Source organism: Opisthorchis viverrini, assembly GCF_000715545.1.
Source record: "Opisthorchis viverrini unplaced genomic scaffold opera_v5_574, whole genome shotgun sequence".
Taxonomy (NCBI): domain Eukaryota; kingdom Metazoa; phylum Platyhelminthes; class Trematoda; order Opisthorchiida; family Opisthorchiidae; genus Opisthorchis; species Opisthorchis viverrini.
This window is the reverse complement of record NW_008752239.1, coordinates 144,251-163,508: the sequence shown is the minus strand read 5'-3', so window position 1 is coordinate 163,508 and position 19,258 is coordinate 144,251. Positions and strand designations below refer to the sequence as shown.

The 19,258-nt window shown below is 40.3% G+C and overlaps 1 protein-coding gene across 1 annotated transcript; it reads right to left on the bottom strand.

Moving 5' to 3' along the window:
• Positions 1 to 15,078: 15,078 nt before the first annotated feature.
• T265_11771 (hypothetical protein) lies at positions 15,079 to 18,780 on the bottom strand (the record flags this gene model as incomplete). The annotated part of the gene is made up of 4 exons (XM_009178525.1): positions 15,079 to 15,431; positions 17,018 to 17,334; positions 18,400 to 18,589; positions 18,753 to 18,780. 4 exons carry the CDS (start codon positions 18,778 to 18,780, stop codon positions 15,079 to 15,081), a joined length of 888 nt encoding a protein of 295 aa, XP_009176789.1.
• Between the last annotated feature and the right edge of the window lie 478 nt (positions 18,781 to 19,258).

The following is a 19,258-nucleotide window of genomic DNA, read 5'->3' as shown; positions in this document are numbered from 1 at the left end:
AGGATGAAGTCGTTAGAGAAGCAGGAGGAGTATGGTTAACTTTGTGTTTACTGAGATTCCTTCGTGGTAATGCTCCCAGTTTCACCATTTAGTGATCTTTTGAGTGTCCGTTTTCAAGTACAATTTGTGGACATTTTTCAAGAGACTCACTGGTCCTGCGGAAGACATTCGTTCTACTCAGTGCCTTAGAGTCCGTCCACCAACCTGACAAACGGGTTAGTCATATTATCGGGTAATCCGGAGAGATTCCGTTCCGTATGTTGCTACCAAATTCGGAGGCAGATTTCAATGATTAATGCATGGCTTTACCTGTTGCAACAACAAACTGTTGCATGTAGTCAAGACTAAAACTTATTAAATGTTAACACATCCTAAATTTCACGAAATCTGTGGGCTGTATTGTCTGGAAATTTATTTTAGAAAGATGTGGGAAGCAAGCACATGTGGATTGCAAAAGTAAGCTAATTACAGTGAGCAATTCTATTTCATTCTATTTATAAGCTCTTTTTGAAGAATTTGTGCTTGAGTCTCAACAATTTCGCTGTGATAACCATTCTGTTACAGCATATGTGTTCTCTTTACAAATATTCTTTTTATCAGAAAAATGTTCGTCTCGGAGGTATAAGTATAGGTGCTATGGTAAGTGCCAAAATGGAAAAGGCAGTACATTCAAAAAACAAACTTGCGACAATTGACAGTACAGGACCTAGGTGATAAGAATTGAGAACAACAATTGCTTGTTTTCGCCCTCGTAGATCGAGAACTATTCCGTATCTTCTTTGTCATATCATTCATGTCATATCGTCATGCCAGTGAAGAGGCATGACGGATTAAGTCAGCAGATCACTCAAGAAGTTTTACTGATTTTAGCCGGTGGTTTCATGAGGTAATTTTTGTGAAGCAGACTTTCACCTGATGGCAGTAACCTTGATAAAGTAATGTTACTATCGGACCATACAAATACCTCTCCTTAAACATTTTCAAGCCGGCGGTTTTTAACAAAAGCTAGAAGTGGCTACTTAAATTTCATAATTCAAAATTTAGATTAGCACATTGATAGAACATGCTACTAATAAGGTTGCTGAAACTTTTCAAAATGCTATTGTTGCCAGGTAGATGGTCTTGTTTTCCTGTCAACGTAGGAACCAAACTTTACGCTTTATGATAGCAACTCGAAAAAGCCTGTTTGTCACCCAATTTATCTTAAAGATAAATTTCAGTAGCTAGATTTTTGTAATGAATTACTTCAGAGTGGTTTTCAGATTCGTCTCACTAACGGAAACTCATGTGGTTGGAATCATGAAACAACGTTTACAGCTTTAAACCGTTGAACCTAAAATGGACCCCGGATCTGTGAACGGGGCAGCAGAAATCTTCTTCAAGTAGGCTAGCATAATAAAACACTGTGGGTTTCTACAAATTTTTTAGGATACCAGTGAATAGACGAGATCAAATGGCTTAAATTAATACAGACAAAGGAGTCTGTATTAGCCCTGGTTCCCAAAGTAACACGTTGACTGACCTGCCTAATCAGATCTATCCAAAACTAGGCAGCATCTTTTCGGCTAAAGCGCTTTGAAAAGGGTACTCCAAAAACTCTTGCTTTCTCTATCCAGAAGTCGAATTAACTGCTTTCATGCGGCGGAATACACTGAGCGTTTTAACTGGACAACTGGACCAAAGAACAAGCGGTAGATTCTATACAGCCTGGCTTAATATTGCGGTGACTAACACACCTGATATTCACTGATAGTCACTCTATCCTTCTGTTCCAAAAAGACACTATGCACCTGCTGGATTCGCCCTACTTTAACTGTGACTTTTCCAGTATCGGAGTTCAGATAACTTTTCCAAATCATTACTGTCATCTGCAGGCGAATGCGAGGATAAGTTTGGAATATACAGTAAGTAGGCCAATCGGCATAAAAATAAAACATCCATAGTAAATTGTCTAAGTTTGTACTACACCTTGTTTTATTCTTGTCTTCGTCTGTCTGGTGCCTGTTACAATATGTACTCATGTGAATGACTGGTATCCGATTTGGATTTACCGATCAATGATGATCAAACCACTGGGCGTCTGCACGTAGTTAAAAGCCACAAAGGGTTTGGGCGGAATCGAATGTGATGCGACACACAGACCTTCGATACCGATGTAGACCGAAGAAAATAATGTGTGGAACCTTATGGCGAGCGACCTGTCGGGCTAAAGATGATTGGAATCCACATGCACTGGTACTAGTTACTTACTTATTGTGTTCAAAGTATCAGCGTCCACCGCCGATCACTATATTTTCGACACCTCCCTCAGTACAACACTATACAAGATTTCCCAGAAATATCCCACTAGTGTACCTAGTTGTATTTAATTGACCATAACGTTAAAAATGTCCCCATCTTTGGACTGACAATGCCTAAGTGCCACTGATTTGGATGAATGAAACCTTAACTGGGTTCCAGCTCTTCTCAACTAGCAGGTGGGCCGGTGATTATGGAGGTGACCCACGGTTTTTTCAGTGTTGATTTCACCTTATCCATATCTCTACCTTCACGTCAATTCATTTGACCATCATTGGAAAGGATATGGATGCGTATAAACACGCACGAAATTAGATATATAATCTACTATTATACTCAATAACACTCCTTCATACCCTATATCCTCAAACGATAAAATCATTAGCTCATCGTCAAACTATACGCGATGGACAAGCTTCCATTGCTCAAATAACAAACCAACTGGTCCAAATGACCATTGCGTAATAATTTTGTAGTATTTTTAGTCCCCACAGGTTTGTAGCTTGGTGAAATGTTCACACACCTCAGGATCCTTTATATTCAAGCATATTTTCGTAATGTGGCTGTGTTGACTGGTACGATTTGAGGAGTCTATTTGCCGGTAAGCAGAAAACTTCATGGAAAATTTCACTTTCGACTGGAAATTCTGTGAATATTTTCCTACAACACTGATAAGGAGATCAAATAAAGAGTTCATCCAGAGCACTCAGCCTGCTACTTATGGATACCAAACCTTCGTTTTTCTCTCTCTTTAAATCCTGAAAAAAATCCAGCCGGGCTAAAAGGACAGACTTTGGTTAAGTTTAGATCATACTAGGTATGGTATATATGATAGCATTTCGAATGCTATTACAAACTTTGTGTTATTCAAACCGTAGATTGATGACACGGATAGTGAAAAATAGTGATGAGTTGAATGCCTCAACAATTTATCCTCCACTTCATTTATATGAGTAGTTTTTTAATTAAACGGTACTCTTTACTGTGAGTGAACTACCCGAGTGAACAAAGAAGTTGGTGGTTATTTGGAAACTGGCCTTTATTGGGCTGGAGACAATATCTTTCCAAGGTTTTCACCATTTGCCTGTTCCTGATGTTTCCTCTGTTAAGACCAATTGTGGTGTTGAAGACTTGTTATTTTAGGTAGATGTTCAAAAGATTCTGTTGTGGGAACGCAGACAGGTTATGCCATCTTCAGCAGCGTGAAAATTGGTTGTTGCATGCTTCAAGACTTGTTCAGTGAGGCCAGTGTTTATTTTATCTCCTTGGATTTAAAGTAATTTGTACCTGCAGCAATCGGTTATATGTCTTGTTTTTTCGTTCGCCCCAACTTACATTTTTTTAGTTACGAATTAACAGCAGATTGGTGTTATCCTTGTTGAGTTACACCTGAATAAACTAATTGCCTTGTCCAGATGGCTATAATAAAATTTAGGAAAAGAAAAATAGGCAAATATTGGATTGCAAACCGGAAACCCAGTAGGTTATCCCATCGTCCATAGATCCGGACGCCATGTTAATTTACACAAATGATTCAAGAAACTAACCAAAACACGTACCAAACTAAAACCACCGTCGAATTAAAGTTGGTGGATTATGACGATGGTCATTCTAAAGGTGTTATTTGTTGTGAGATTTACCGCTGATAACGTTATGGGAGCCGTGCTCACACACAGTGTGATTCCCACGGAACTATGGGAGTTCTACAAAATTTCCCTTAATAAGATAGCTAGGTGGTATGAAATAAACAGTGAGTTGGATTGATACGTTGCTTAAGGGTCTCAAACAAGTTTCGGTATCCCACCACACTTTAGACGCAACGAGTATGCGGTCCAGTTTGGCCTGCGGCCCTGCTACTGCATGCTCAGGTCGTCCTAGCTTAAGGAAACTCATGTCGACTGACGTTTTGCTTTGAGCGTTTATCAGCTGCACACAGTCTCAACCACTGACCGTGGAAGACCTTGGGCTGCGGGTCGCTAGTTGATGAGGGCGAATAATGAGTGAAATATCCGGATTCTTTGCCACCATTCCGTACAAGGTGTCATTTTACACTGAAAGTTCAAAGCTTGACATTCCCACAGATATTCTAACTCTCACGTAGCACTGGTGTGATTCTAAGAAAAGGTCAGTTATTAGCGGAGTGTTTGCTATGAAAGAAAAAAAGCTTCGGGGACCAGGACTATCCGCACACATATATATTCGTACACATAAATGCACATCAACATAGTTATTCCGAGATCTATGATTATTCTTCTGCAGGAGACGTAAACAGATTTTGGCCGCCTCCCAAGGAGTGCAGAATTGGATGAGGTAAATAAACACTACCATTCCCTGTAAATCCCATTATAAAATCTTTAAACGTTATTGTAATATGCACCGCTACTAAAGATAATTTCGGCACTACCTTATTAGCGTACTTCTTATGCCTGAATGTAATAAAAACAGCACGTTGTAAAGTTTCCAGCATAAAAACTTATAGTCCAAGAATCCTCAAATGTAAAACCCTGTTAAATGTTTTTCTGCCTTCATTAAACATACAAACATGGTTTCCGCATAAGCCATTGTTTAGCAGATTGAGACCACAAAACAGCTATCATTGGAAACTTTGTAGTGGAAATTTCTGTATGAAGCGTTTATCAAATTTCAAAGATACCCGCGTATTCATGAAGTTTTTAGAATAGATTCAAAAATGCACAATACATTCAGTCACGTTGTAACTCCGGCTAATTTTCATGTTATTCTCTGTGTAAAATATGTGGATGCTTTACCCATATTGCGCTTACATTTTGTCCGGCAATACACTTAACATGCATATTGAGTGGAGAGTGGAATTAGTGATAAAACGGACTGGTTCGAAGATAAGGGATTTCAATGCATCACCAGTCAACCTTGTGGACTGATAACGTCTGGCAGGTTTACTATGCCGGGCGTACAACTTGTCACGTATCTCTGATTTATCACTGGAGGTGACTTGGGAAGAAATCAACCTTGTCTGTACGTGCGTACACCCAGGCTTGTTCCGTTTATCCTCATGGATCTTCCACCAAAACTGGTTGTCACCGTCCGCCTGCAGGCACTTTTGTGAAATCGTCAGGGGGGTAATTATTTTCTGGATTAGGGTAGTTTACTGCCGCTACACAAAATAGGTTGAGACAAGTAAGGGCATACCTATCATCAGTTCTGTCCACGGACACTGAGACCGAAGCAGTCTTTAAACGATTGCCATTGCGATGCATTTTTCCTCTATTAAATGAGTATGCTGGACATAAAGCCAGAAAATTTCTATGCTTGATTATAATAAAGTTTGGATTTCTCACACCGATTACGAAGTGATAACTGTGTTAACAAAGCTGATTGAGATGACACAATTTCTGCCTCGATTCACTCCAATGAGCATTAACAATCAAAACAAGTATAATTACCTTTACCAATTCAAAATGTCTGGAGCACGTTTATTTTCAGAAGGGAATCTGGCCATCGCCATGGCCGCAGCAGAACACCTGGTGTGTAATTCTTGTTAACGCATTCTCTGCAAAACTTCTTCACACACGTAAAATTATTCTTGTGTGCTTGGCTGCGTGGGCATTTTTCACTCTTCTGGGATTAGGGTAGGTGATATTCCGAAACCAGATGCCGGAACGAAACCTCTAATGGCGTTTCAGGAATCCACCAATATTGTTTGTGCCAAGTATCTGAATCTGGCGTGGGATCTTCCCCTTCGTTTGACTTTGGCGGAAAAGAGTGTTATGTCAAGGTTTTGGAATAGAGGTATTCCTTTGGGCGGAATGAATTAGCCACGGGACTTTCGCATTAAGGTAAACAGTTGAGCGCATAGGAAGATTGATGTGATCTGTCGTACGGACGTGGCCAGGACTGATGTGTTGATAGCTAGATAGATAGACATATATATCCCATGGAACCATGAAACCGTACTACTTATTAACCTACTGTTTGGTGAAATAAATGGATGAATCTTCAGCCATGCCCGATTCTCAAAAACACTCTCTCCGTTTGTCAAAGGGCAGCAGCAGACAGACTTAAGTCTGTCTGTGCATCTGTATTCCCTTTGGGGCAATGTGTGCTTCACCTTACAGGAAGATACCGGTCAGGCCGGTCTGGGGACAGTGCCGTGAAATCATACCAAGCACCGATGATGGATGATTTGGGTATTTAAGCCTTCGTTGCTTTGCTCACTGTTGCACGTTGTTTTGCACGCGTGTCTGAGAGTGCCGCCATTGAGCGTTGGTCAGTTATTATCGGTTATTATTCACTGGAACTAGTGCACACTGCAGCAAAAACCCGCTGCCCAGTGAAAAGTACTGTTTCATCACGGAATTTTATGTCTCCAGTTTTCTGGCCATCAGCATGCCGCGTCATCTATGCTTTAATTTGCAATTTGACCTAACTGTTTTGCTTATCGATTCGTTTGCGTCTGACAGCAAAGCGAACACAGTTAACCGCTTTAAGGAGTGTCGAGAAGTCAATGTTCACCTGTGAATTGAAAACATACAGGTTTTAGGGTTGATCAGACAAAACAAGACTGCTAAGTATAGCACAGCCTGTCGGTAGTGAAATGCCACAAAAGTAAAATAAATAAGTACCATATGTAAAGGATGACAATTTTGACAGATCTGAAGGTAGATATGCATTTCTGCAAATTTCAGCCAAAATATAAGCACAGCGGTTGCTACGTAAGTTGCAGGATCTGTACAATTAATTTACGAGGAAAATTTTTAAGGTTTAGAACAAAGAGCTCTTTTAGTACCTTTTATTGGGATAGTGGGTGACAAAAGCGTTTCCGTCCTGGCGATCTGACTTTCCCAGCCTATGAAAGAGTTATCAGGGAGCGCAGAGTAGATGTGTTGCTGAAATGTACGAAGCTTGAGAAGTTTTTAAACCAACAGATCAGTTTATTTTCAGTAAACCAAAAAAACCAACATTCGCGTTATTTGGATGAACAGGGAAGCTGTTTAAATGGCTGATTCTGAGAGCAGAACGTTATTCAGTCATTTAAATTTTCCGTGAGTCACTACCGAACATTTTGTCTTTACTAAACTGATCCAGAATCCTACAAAAGCTTCTCAAATTTTTACGGATTTGATACCGTGTGAAGAAAAAGACCGGACTAATGTATTTGTGTCAGCAGTCACAAACTTGGTCGAGAGGTGAAAAGAACATAAATAACTGCCCCTCATGGTCATCCATGAGGATCAAAAGTTGAGTTATAAAAATATATTTGCACTTGTCGCTATTCTTTTTCATCACTTGGAAATTTGGGGTTAGTGAAAAAGTCAAAAGTTAGTCCAACAAGGCTGTTTGTTACAGGATGTCTAAATTTAACGATACAGCGGAACAGGGAGTGAGGTTTTCGGCATACTTGGATAGGCTAGCAAAGCGGGTAATTCTCAGGTTACAGGTACCATGCACAAAATGAAAAATCGCCAGGCAGTAGTACAATAGTATTGTGGATAATTATCATTTCATTTCTGTGAACAAACTAGAAGATATATAGTAATTAATCGGAGGAGAAAGAACAACAGAGGTAGACTGAATTTTATCTAGTAAGAGTTATCTTATTAAAAAGAAAGGTAGGCAAAAAATTAACGAAAAGCACTCAACAAGAAGATTACATCAACACGAAAAGGAAACAAGGAAAATCACCTTGGAATAAAATCGAGTGTTGTATCAGTCACCGTAGCAGACTGCATTCGTTGAATATATGGCTCAACTCCTCAAGTTTGAAGCATATAAATTTTAGTTAGTAGTCGTTTAAAATGGAAGAAGCTAACAGGTCCGTTGAAAATAGTATCAACAGGAATGAAGCCGATTCCATAATGGCCGACGGCAAGTCCAGGGAAGAAAAATACACTGGATTGGTATTGCTGAGGGAGCCCTCATCAATAGTGCATTCGAAATTAAAAAGAAGCTCACAAAAGTGTGACCAGAAGGAACTTGAGTTGTATACAAGTCATCGATGAGAATTTTTCGAAAAATGAGCTTTCCGCTTCGGCGAGACCTTTGTTTTGGCCAGCATAAAGTTAAAGTACAGTACTTGTTGGTGGAGCGTTTCGGCAACCAAATTCATTGCCAGGATCTTGCGATTCAGCTGGGGTGTGTTTACGATGCGTGACGCATTGGTTACAAGGTTATGGAGGGCACCGAAAAATTATAGGCTTTTATTAGTTCCAAGGATTGTAAGGTGGCATCGCATCATAAAGCTATTGGTTCAGATAAAAATCTACCGATAAGTTGTAAGGCATCGGAATAAAATATATCCTATTAAATAAAATTGCTTGCACTTGAGTGCGTTTTTTGACCAAACATGCAAAGGCTTTGCTTGCTGTCCGTGCTACTGGAGAAGTGGGTAAAGAAGCTAAATAGGAGGCATAAATCTGGGCGATATGAAGTAATATATGATGACATACGAGCTCGAAGCAACTCCTGGTATTTTTCCAGAGGGCATGAAATTCTTGTAGGTTTAAAAGTAAGCCAACAAACTATATTACACAGATTTCTCATCTTGTCTTTACCAGTTTGAAACACGAAAATTATCACATAGAGTTTGCGGCATCTCTGGAGTGTACATCTCTACGCCAGTGTAGTAGTTGCATCATTTGAAGCTACATCGTTTGTAGAAAAGTTCTATTTGTAACAATGCACTTGAAGCTTTTCCTGTGCGTTCAGCACCCAGAGGTAACCGAAATACTGAAACAGGTCCACACATATGCCCGCAATCCGGCAGTTGCGGCATCGAAGTTCTTGTTGTCGATAAGCATTACTTAGGCGGACTTTAGTTATGGACGTCAATGAATAAACAAGCAAGAAAATCCCCAATAGATGACAGAATAGAGCGATCCAAATGAGATTTGGCTTATAGTGTCATTCTACCCATCAGTATAGCCAAACGACTATCGAATTCAATCCCGAGCACAACTGTTTTTTCCACGTCAGAATTTCCGGCTGACTCAGTTTGTTCACACTGCAGCAATCTGATTACTTTTCTTACTTTTGATATGGCAGCGTAGTGTACTGGGCTTTCCCGGTAGAATCCAGAGAGCTATAAGATTCATGGCACTCTATAAGAGGAGCGACCTTGCCAGTTACCAATGATTGTGGCGAAGTAAGGAGGAAAGCTTGTTCGGTAAATTCAGTAGTTTTGTGACGTGGTGATGGTAACAGAAAGCAGCATACTGGGGAACGCCTTGAATGAAGTTCTTCTGAAGATATTAGGGCATGTCCCGTTAATTAGCTAAACACCTAAACTTTAAAAACCATTTCACTGAATAAACTTGAAATTGTAACTTTCTGGAAAGTGTGGTGGTCTGTTGCGTCGATTTATATTTTGCAGCTAGGTTACGGAAACACTTATGCCGTGTTCCTTTCCTGACGGTTGGTTATTGACAGGCAACGTGGCTCCAAAAGACAGCAAAAGATTTCCTCTCTTAACTGCAAATAGTTTCTATCATTATTTTCCGGTCTTCGATTTTATTACATGTAGACTGGGAAAATTATTTGCATTTTTCGCCAGTACACTTTAAATTTATTTAAATTTTCATCTTTGTTCGAACCCAATTTCCTCCGAAAAAACCAAACTCGGCTTCGCTATACGTTCTCCAGTTTTCAGGATCACCATACCGGCGAACAGCAGAATCAAACCGTCAATGAAGCTCCTCTCCGCGTATAGATATGTTACAGATATGAAGCGAAATATCAAATCAGTTCTGGACCAGATCTATCTGTCAGCGCAACCACTATTTATCTCAGACACTGGCATAAATGTCTGTCGGTTTTGTTTCCAGAGTTTGCTTTACGCGTTAACTAACAGCTTATCAACAGATGCATTAACACGCACATCACCAGAACCAACTGGTATTTCTGAAGAACGGTAAAGAAAGTAACCCGAAATGCTCACTAAGATCTTTTGGATAGGGCCTGTTAACCCACTCTCAAACTTCTGGAAGTCATCTCGCTAAGGCTAAAAGAGTGATTGTGGGCAACTAGCTAAACTGATATCTCTCGCCTTACATAGGTCACTGCCTTGTTCTTTTCTACTTATTCAAGTATGTGAATTTATTGTAAACTTTTGAGTTTCCCGTTAACAACTGACAAAAGTATATAAATGTTTACATTTTGTGTTAAGTCGCGAAGCACTGAAGTTCCTCACTTTATAGCGTAAATGGTATAAAGAGTCAATGTTCTCGCACTCAGTTATGCAGATATAGGTATCAAGGCAACGATGTTCGTTAGGATAGCATCCTGTTACCCGCATTTCCCGTTTTGAGATGATGGACAGCAAGTTTATGGTACTTGAGGGGAATGAAAGAGAGCTTACTTCATTTCCACGACACTGACACGTTCCTAAGCGGCTTATGTTGTGGTAAACGGCTTTGGTTTCCAGGTGGCGGTCGGTCCTTAGCCTTTTTGCACACAATTCTGAAGATTATTCTACTTGTGAGCAAGGCCGGCCCTGTTGCATTAGTAATTCGGTAGTGATGAGTGCTTAAAATCATCTATAAATCTTTTCCGTTGTCGGAGAAAAATTATCACGAATATACTCAGAACAACAACCAGTAAGTAAAAGACAAATTCAATGCAGTGAGACCAAGCCATTCAGCTCTTGCGACAGCAAGTTATTTAATGTGTTAGACTTTTTTACGAATGCGTGCGTGGCTGGTTCAGTTTATGCAAACATGATAAGAGGAGCAGGGGTTGAGTGAAAGCCCTTGTAGAAAGAACAAAAAATTATCAATAAACCAACACTAAAAGTAGAGTTAATAAGTGCAGACTATCAAACAAATGAATGGCTGGCTGATCAACGTAATCTTCCCATAGCAAATAAAGACGGTTTTGCGATATCACTTTCGTTTCTAGTCTTTGTCTCTCATGACTAACTCCAAAACCCTCACTGCAAGGAGAACTTGGAACATCTTCATGGACACCAGGGACCATTCGTCAAGTACTCTTTCATGGTTCCATTCAGACTTTATTAAACAATAAGCGAGTGCTGCTTCCATGCATTGGGAATAAATGAAGGATTTGCTAGTGTAAGACAAATCACCTTTATGTGATTTATTCGTCGAATGTTAGCTGAACCCTGCACTTTTGGTTTTTCTATCGGGAGCAGTACCAAAGGCAATACAACGTAGTAAAAAGTAAAATTCCAGCAGCCTGAACACAAGATGTTTCCGCCTGAAACACTGAGAATTCGTAAAACAAACAGTTAGTAACAATTGGGGTCACTAGTAGTTTATTAGTACAGTTAAATCCCTTTAAATCATCTTAGCATTAGCCGGGAGCATTGTGCCTCAGAGGCCAGTGGAAATCCCCTGAAAATTTGTACAAGGCGGATAGTGCAACTGCCTTGGGATCTAAGGTGCAGTGTTTTCGAAAAAGTTGAAATGGCGTCATATGCGAAGTTGGTGACGTATAAACTCTTTTTTAGCAGCCATAAATCTAGGCATGTCAGTGTTTTTGCGCTTTTGTTCAGCTTAGTCACCTCCCCGACAAAACATGAGGTGTGGTCCTGAGCGGTGTTCCTGAGTGATTTGATCTGGCTACATTCATCTAATTGCTGTTGAAATATATATTCAAGGTATTGAATTTATAAATTTTCAAGTGGAAAAATATGTCCTTCTATTGTGTGCGCTTGCGGTATAATGTCCTGGATGAGTTTAAGGGTGAATATTGAGTGCGATACATACGCTGCCTTATGCCTCATGATCCTTTTATTCACGGACGATTACTACACCATCCAAATCCAGTTAAGCGCAACCTTTCTTGGACCACCCAGTGAAGCACGATCGTTTTCTACGGTCAGAAAGTCACTCTATAGTGGAATGCATGTTTTTTAACTAGGGACGATCCACCAGATCAGATTGCTACTTGAAGAAGTTGTTTACAATTTACATACTACCTCACTTCGACAATCTCCGGAATCACCCCAAGTAGCTTTTATTCCAGCATCTGGTTACCTAATGATTACGCTCATTATTACCCGTCACTAGCCCACTTTTCCAGTTTTAAAACAGCATGAGTGGATTAATGAGGTTTGAGATGCCAGTTATTTTGCTACCGGGTTTGACTACGAGTAGTACAACAGGTCAGAAATTACTACTCCCAATTCAGCATTTTTGATCTCTCTCCCAAGGCTCTAAGACGATGCTGTTGGAAAACCTTAGTGGGTGTTTCTGTTGCATGAATCCAAAAAAACTGCAGTTTTTTTTAAAGATTTCTGGGAGAGTAGTCTGAAGACTATGTAGTTATTGTGAATCTCCCTGCGTACGACAAGGCGAATCGTCTAGGTTAAACGTCACTGCGTCACAGCGTTATGTAAGTGGTGGCAACGTCAGTTGAGCACGTCACCTTGATCACCAATTATATTGAACCTTATCAGTTAGTAAGAAAATCACAAGGTGAAACCACACCATCCTACAAGATTTAAGTGCAAAATTTTGTTCCAAGATACAGACATTCCTAATTTTGACTATAGTATGCCAACAGATGCGATACACGCAGAATATTCGACACGGGCTAGGTTACGCTTCTCAGAAGTCCGTCAATGCAGACCACCGGGAAAGCACTGAGCATCTAATAGACTGACTGCTTGCTACACCTTCGCCCGCTACGAAACTGTGAAATGACATTTTCTCGGAACCCAATGAACATATTTATACCAGCATCACTGTTTTTTACAGGACCGACAAACTAGGAAGTTGTATAGTCGTTTTTTGGGCCGTTCAGTCTCATCCAACATGTATTTTGTGTAAATAATTGCAATGTGTTTTCCCAGAATACTTAGTGAAAGACGTCTGGTACGTTCCTGTCCAGTTTTATGCATTCGGACTTTTGATTTTGTCAATCCAGCTTGTGAAGGAGTACGTCTAAGCTATGACATGCTGAAGTAGTCGATGCAGCACATCTTCAAGAATAATTCCACCGTTGTACTCCGGGAGATGGCCCTGAAATAACAGTCTTATGTAAACACGCCGTGGCGGATTTTGGTAAAATGGAGTGTAGAGCTACTAGGCCACAGTTTCTTTGGCAGTCTTGATGGAACCAACTGTTTTGGTAGGAAAGGTGATTCCATAGGACACTAATGATCTACAGTTAAATGACAACCATGTAGGCGACCAGATGGTAGGATTTGGTAATAACAAATTCCTCCTGCTTCAACCGTTTTTCAAAGTCACTTATGCGGCCAACCGCAGCGGACAGCTTTTGTACTGCTGCAATCAAACAAAAGCTACCTATGACATGATTTGTACTTTGTTTGGGGGGCCGAGGCCGCTCCGTACCTGCTGAGACCCAATAAAATTTCTCACGTCCGTATCGGAAAAAGTACCGTGATTGGCGATTGTATTCGATTTGGGTAAAGTGAATAGAAACCCAGAGGTTAGCAGTGCAAAGCAACTGAAAATGCGGATCTAACTGATTACCCGTTGACGAGCTCTTTGGAACGGGAATGTGTCTACTTATCTGAATTTTTCAGCGGGCAGAGGTGTGGGTTCCCGAATTCGAGTTAACTCAAAAACTACACAGCGTAGTGTTGATCTCCCGCTTCCAAATCCCTACTATATATTGTGTTCCACAGTTGCAAAGGGCTATTGGTCTCGTTGTCTATTCGAGGGTGCAGGTTTTTCCCAAAACTCGTCCAAGTATACGGTTGTTAGTTTTTTAGCCATATTCTGCATGCTGAAATTCATTCAGCGTCATTCATAAGGTCCCATTAAATTACATATTCTCTTGGTCCGAATACTAAAAGACGTGACGTTATATTGGTCAGTTATATTCGTCAGAAGATACTTCAATGATGTGGTTTGTAAAACAATTAAAATTGATTTTTGATTGTTTACCCCCACACAGCAAAAGATCATCACCAAGGGAAGAGGTCTGGGAACCAGGACACCATTCTTTTTCCTATTTTGCTCCACCGGTGGATGTGAGCAAACGGATTAAGTGTGTTTGTTCTCTGTACTTCAGCAGCACGTATGTGATGTCTCGAATTCGCGTTGACTTTGAAAAAGGCCTTATTTTAAGCAGAACCATGTCCTGTTTGATTTGGACCTTGACTGTGATTGCCCACCCTAGAAAGCACCTCTATGAGTGAAAAGGACGTCGTTTAAACGAAGCTTACAATGAAGAAATCGCCTGCTCTCAGACTGATATTTACTTCCAGATCAAACCCCGATCGGCCTCCTCTCGACAAAGCACTACGTCGTGCCTCTAACTCGACGGGGCAAAAAGCTATAGGGGATTGTATGAGTAAGTTGTATTGCTTCACCGGATTTCTGCTAGTCTCCGTTGTGTAGAAGTGCAACTATCCTGTTAACAGCTATCAAAATTTCATGGAACAAAGTTGCAAAATGGGGAACTGACAACTGAGGTCAAATCCAAGACTTTGGATAGTCTGGTATGTAATCTTGTGTTTGTCGATCACCATACAAGATCTACCTCAACTTTCCTTGCTATAACATATCTCACTCTCGTTTACCGAGCAAAAAACAAACACATAGGCAAATGTATTCTGTGAAACTTATTAACTTCACTCGAAATTTCACTTCCATTTATCGTCGGATCTAAAATGTCATGTCAGAAATACCAGTCTAAAAAGAATATTTTTTTGTAAAAATGACTGATTGTGGAAAAGGCAAATCACTGTTCTTCAGTTTATCACATTACGTCGCCGAGTTAAGTCTACGTTCATCCTTCAGAAAGTAATCGTATTGGCAGGGACGCATCACTTGCAGCTGAATTTAATACCAAATGCGAAAACCTTGCGTGTCATTTTTCTTTTGCAGTTGAAGGAAGGAGAAGCGGGATATTGTAAGGTTGGACTTCTGGAGAGGAAGTTCGCCTCGTCGCTTGTTGACATCCCATAGCGTAATTTATACCCCTCGGTTTCTCCGTATTCCACGTGGCCTGTGTGTGAAACCTGGTAGAATGTTGATAATCAAGCTGTTGAGATAAAGCTGCTGTCGTATTGGAACTTTGATCATTTAACGAGAGCATTTGGTGTGCCAGCGAAAGCCGCTGAAGTCTCCGCGAGGTAGCTTGATTGCGACTGAAGTAAGGTTTGTTCGCGGACTGAAAGCTGTCTTCTTCGCGGTTGATTAAGGACATTTTCTTCAGTAAATCTATATTGCAATGAATGTTTGAGGGATATATTTTGAGAATATGAGAAAGCTTATAATAATAATATACGGTAGACTCGGAACTTGTAGAGCTACTCTGGTGCGAGTTTTACAAGGAAAGCAGAGAAATGTAGCTTTAAGGGTACAAACTTGACCAACATTCTCACATTTTAAAACTAGTGGCACCTTTCAACTCCCAAAAGTGCCTCACTGTTTGCGTTAGAAGTAACATTCTTAATTTTCAACCTCAATTTCAGGTTTTACTTGCCTCCATCTTCCGCAAATATAAAATTGAGGGCTAGAACACAATTTGACAACACAGTTTGAATTCAGTTGACACCAGTGCCTAATTCCTCTAGTCATCACCAACTCGCTTTTGATGTTCCGTGGAATGTACTTAAATTTAGAAGTCTTGATAACCCAGTTTTTTGGCTTTCAACAAAGTTGTTCCGGTTCCCAGCATGTAGAAGTGTTGTCGGCTGTCCATTGGATTCTGCCTGGCAACCTGTATGTTAACAATAGAAGTGTCTTGAAAGGTTGAATCTTTCTCAGAAAAAATTGCATTCAACCCAAGTCAGAGTGATCACAAAATCAAAGAAATTGGATTAATATTTTGATGAATAGAAAAAACGCTAATGGTCTACTCAGGCTACTGTCAACTGTGGACGCAACATTTATGAGAGTCTATTACCAGAACACACAAGACAAGCAACATGCATTCAGCGAGAACGTGTGAATAAGTTTTGATCACAAAATCAAAGAAATTGGATTAATATTTTGATGAATAGAAAAAACGCTAATGGTCTACTCAGGCTACTGTCAACTGTGGACGCAACATTTATGAGAGTCTATTACCAGAACACACAAGACAAGCAACATGCATTCAGCGAGAACGTGTGAAATAAGTTTTTTTTTTCGTGGAAACTTATTCTGCTATCATAAGAGTTCCATTGTACGGATTATTGATCACTGTGTAATAACATGCGAATTGCACGCGTATAAATCAAATGGTCCATACCATTCTGTGGAAAAGACGACTTGAGTTGTTTTTATGTTTGTGATTTTTTTCAGCTAAAACACTACCGCAACCAGCAATATGATGCGAGCCGCAGGAAACGACTGGGAAATTTTGGGGCTTATGTATAAAATCATTACATTTATATGGTAATGTGTGCTATAGGAACAAAGAAACTGTGAGTTTTCCTGATGGAAACAATACCGAGAGCATGCGTGACCAGCCGGAGGAAGCGGATGCACCCACTGTGATATGGGGGTGTTTGTTGGGAGCACCGACAGCGCACACTGATAATGAAAATAAAATTAATGCACTATAGTCGTTATATTTACCGTGTAAAATTTTCTCAACTTCAGTCTTCTCAGCTTAGACATCTCAGGAGTTAATACAATATAGTACATGATTCTAAGTAAAATTCATACGGAAAGTACGATTGCAATGCCACAGACAATTGATTGCTCGTCAAAATCCAGGGAAATCATTCATTCATCGAGTCAGTCTGTGAATTACTATGAGTATTTTGGTTCTTACTGAACTTTTCTCTATTCTTAATGAGAGAGCAGGTTATACTCACCAGTGTAAGAGAACGAGTTGGATGTCTGTTGTGTTAATTTTTCCTCAGTGCTTTCTTGGTAGGTCTCTTGTAACTTACGCCTTTCGTCATTAGGTTTTTTGGTAGGGAGCGTCGAACGACCGCGTATAATTTGAAATTCCATAGGCGTAATTGCCAAGCATTCTCCCTGCCGTTCTGTGTAGAGTAAATTTGAACCACACTCGCGCAAACCGGGGCCATCCAGCTGGTTTGCGATCACGTGGAAGGTTTCAACATAAGAGTGTTTTGGATATGTTCTGTTGAAAAATCGGGGCTCATTCTCCACGATGACACTGCATCTATATGAACAGTTGGAAGACGGCAGTGGCAAAAACCATTAAAGAGTAAGATCAGAAAACTTATGTCTGCTCGCAAAATAAAACTGACGGCACTTTAACTTATTTTTCTCTTTCTTAGAATGCCGCTTGTGGTTATCTGCAGTTATCTAAAGAACTGACCATCACCCTGGCGAGGGTGTTTTCCAAAAGAAACCCTTGCTATTTTGTGAGTACAGTTTGTGTGAAAATTTCCTAGAGATTGTGGAATTTGTTTTTTTGATTTGCTCAGTTCTTTGGCAGCTGAGAAGTACTGTCTTGTAATAATTTTTGTCGTAGCCGGAGCATGATGAACTCCATTAGAACACTTTCACGCATTATGTTAGTTCCCTTTTGTTCTCACTTGGAGCCACAGGATGACATATGACATTAGTTTTCAATGTCTTAAAACCCTACCAGATGGTCAGCCTTCAAACCCGCACCGCACGTTTCAAATGCATACGGAAGGTCAACGTTGAAAGTGGATCCATATAGTTGAATAGATTGTATTACGGTTTCGGCGGTGAAAACAAATTGCTTGCCGCTATCTCAATACATTTCTTCTTTATCAGTCGTCATTTTTATATTCAGAAAGACAGTAATACTGCATATAAAAATTGGTCAGCTGGTGAGTGGATGAATATGCCAGTGAAGCATATACGGAGGAAGCATCACGCGGTGCTTCAGGCCAGAATTCATAGAAACTTTTTGCTCTAGTTTAAGAACCACCGATTTTTTCTGTTCATCACTACAGTCAGAGCGAGTTATTTCTAAGAAATAAAGGATTTTATTTGGCCCGAAAATGACCTCGTCTGTATTTTTGAGCCAGACAAACTGAGTAAAACCAACTGTGGCCTATTGGTTGACATGCCTGGAAACGACAGTTTTCTTGGCTGTACGAATAATACCGTTAGCTGGATGAAAACGAAGAATGGGCTAGAGTGCCCTACAACTAACTGCGTACAGTTAAACTTTACGAAATCCTAAGTCATATCGATTCTGGGAAGTCGAAATATTTGCCTCTCATGCAATGAATTTTGTACGACTCACCCCTTCTTAGTGGAAACAGGGCTTCTCATATTGGATTGTGATCTCATGCATGTGAACTTCCACGCTAGCGGAGATAACCATCCGTGGCAGATAAGCTTGCGAAACCATATCAGGTAACAAAGGCAACCGAATACAGCAACAAACAATATTCCGGTCAATAGGTGTACCATGTACTCCATCCTTAGAAAACCTGCAATTAGTACACACAAAAAAGTTACACATAATGGGTGGTTAAGTTGTGTCTGTTCAGTGCTGCCAAATTTGGCTTTTGGGTAGTGAAACATTTACGGAAACCATAAAACTGCTTTGACACACTAGATGCAACGGAAACCAAAGGAGAACAAGTAACATACCAGTCGACTGGGAAAACGGAGCTCGCATTTGTTGGTAGTGTGAGGAGATTTAGGAATTTTCAATGCGGATTTGTCATGGGAAGGAAACCATTCTATGTTGAATGGACAAAAAGCACGTGACAGCTGTCTCATCTTCAGTGGAAGCCATCATATGTTTGCACCTCAAGGACCTCCCAGACGAATCCTCCATTGAAAAATCCCCAAGTTTTCTCATACTACAAGCAAGGAAGGATAACTTCACAAGATGAATGAAGAAACGTGCATCTGATAACTGGTCAGTCCAAGAGCCATGAGCACGGGACTTTGGGACCAGGTGATATGGGCTCCGTGATTCGAAGATCAGTGAAACTATAGCGCGCCTAGGTGCAAATTGGTCCAGTGCTCGTGGTTGAACGGGGTTGTTTATTGGAAGACACCAACTGGACAATCGCAGACTATGGGACAGGAAAGTAAAACTCTCATATGCACCTTGTTTTTCTCCTTCTTGAACGTGTCTTCTTGAACTT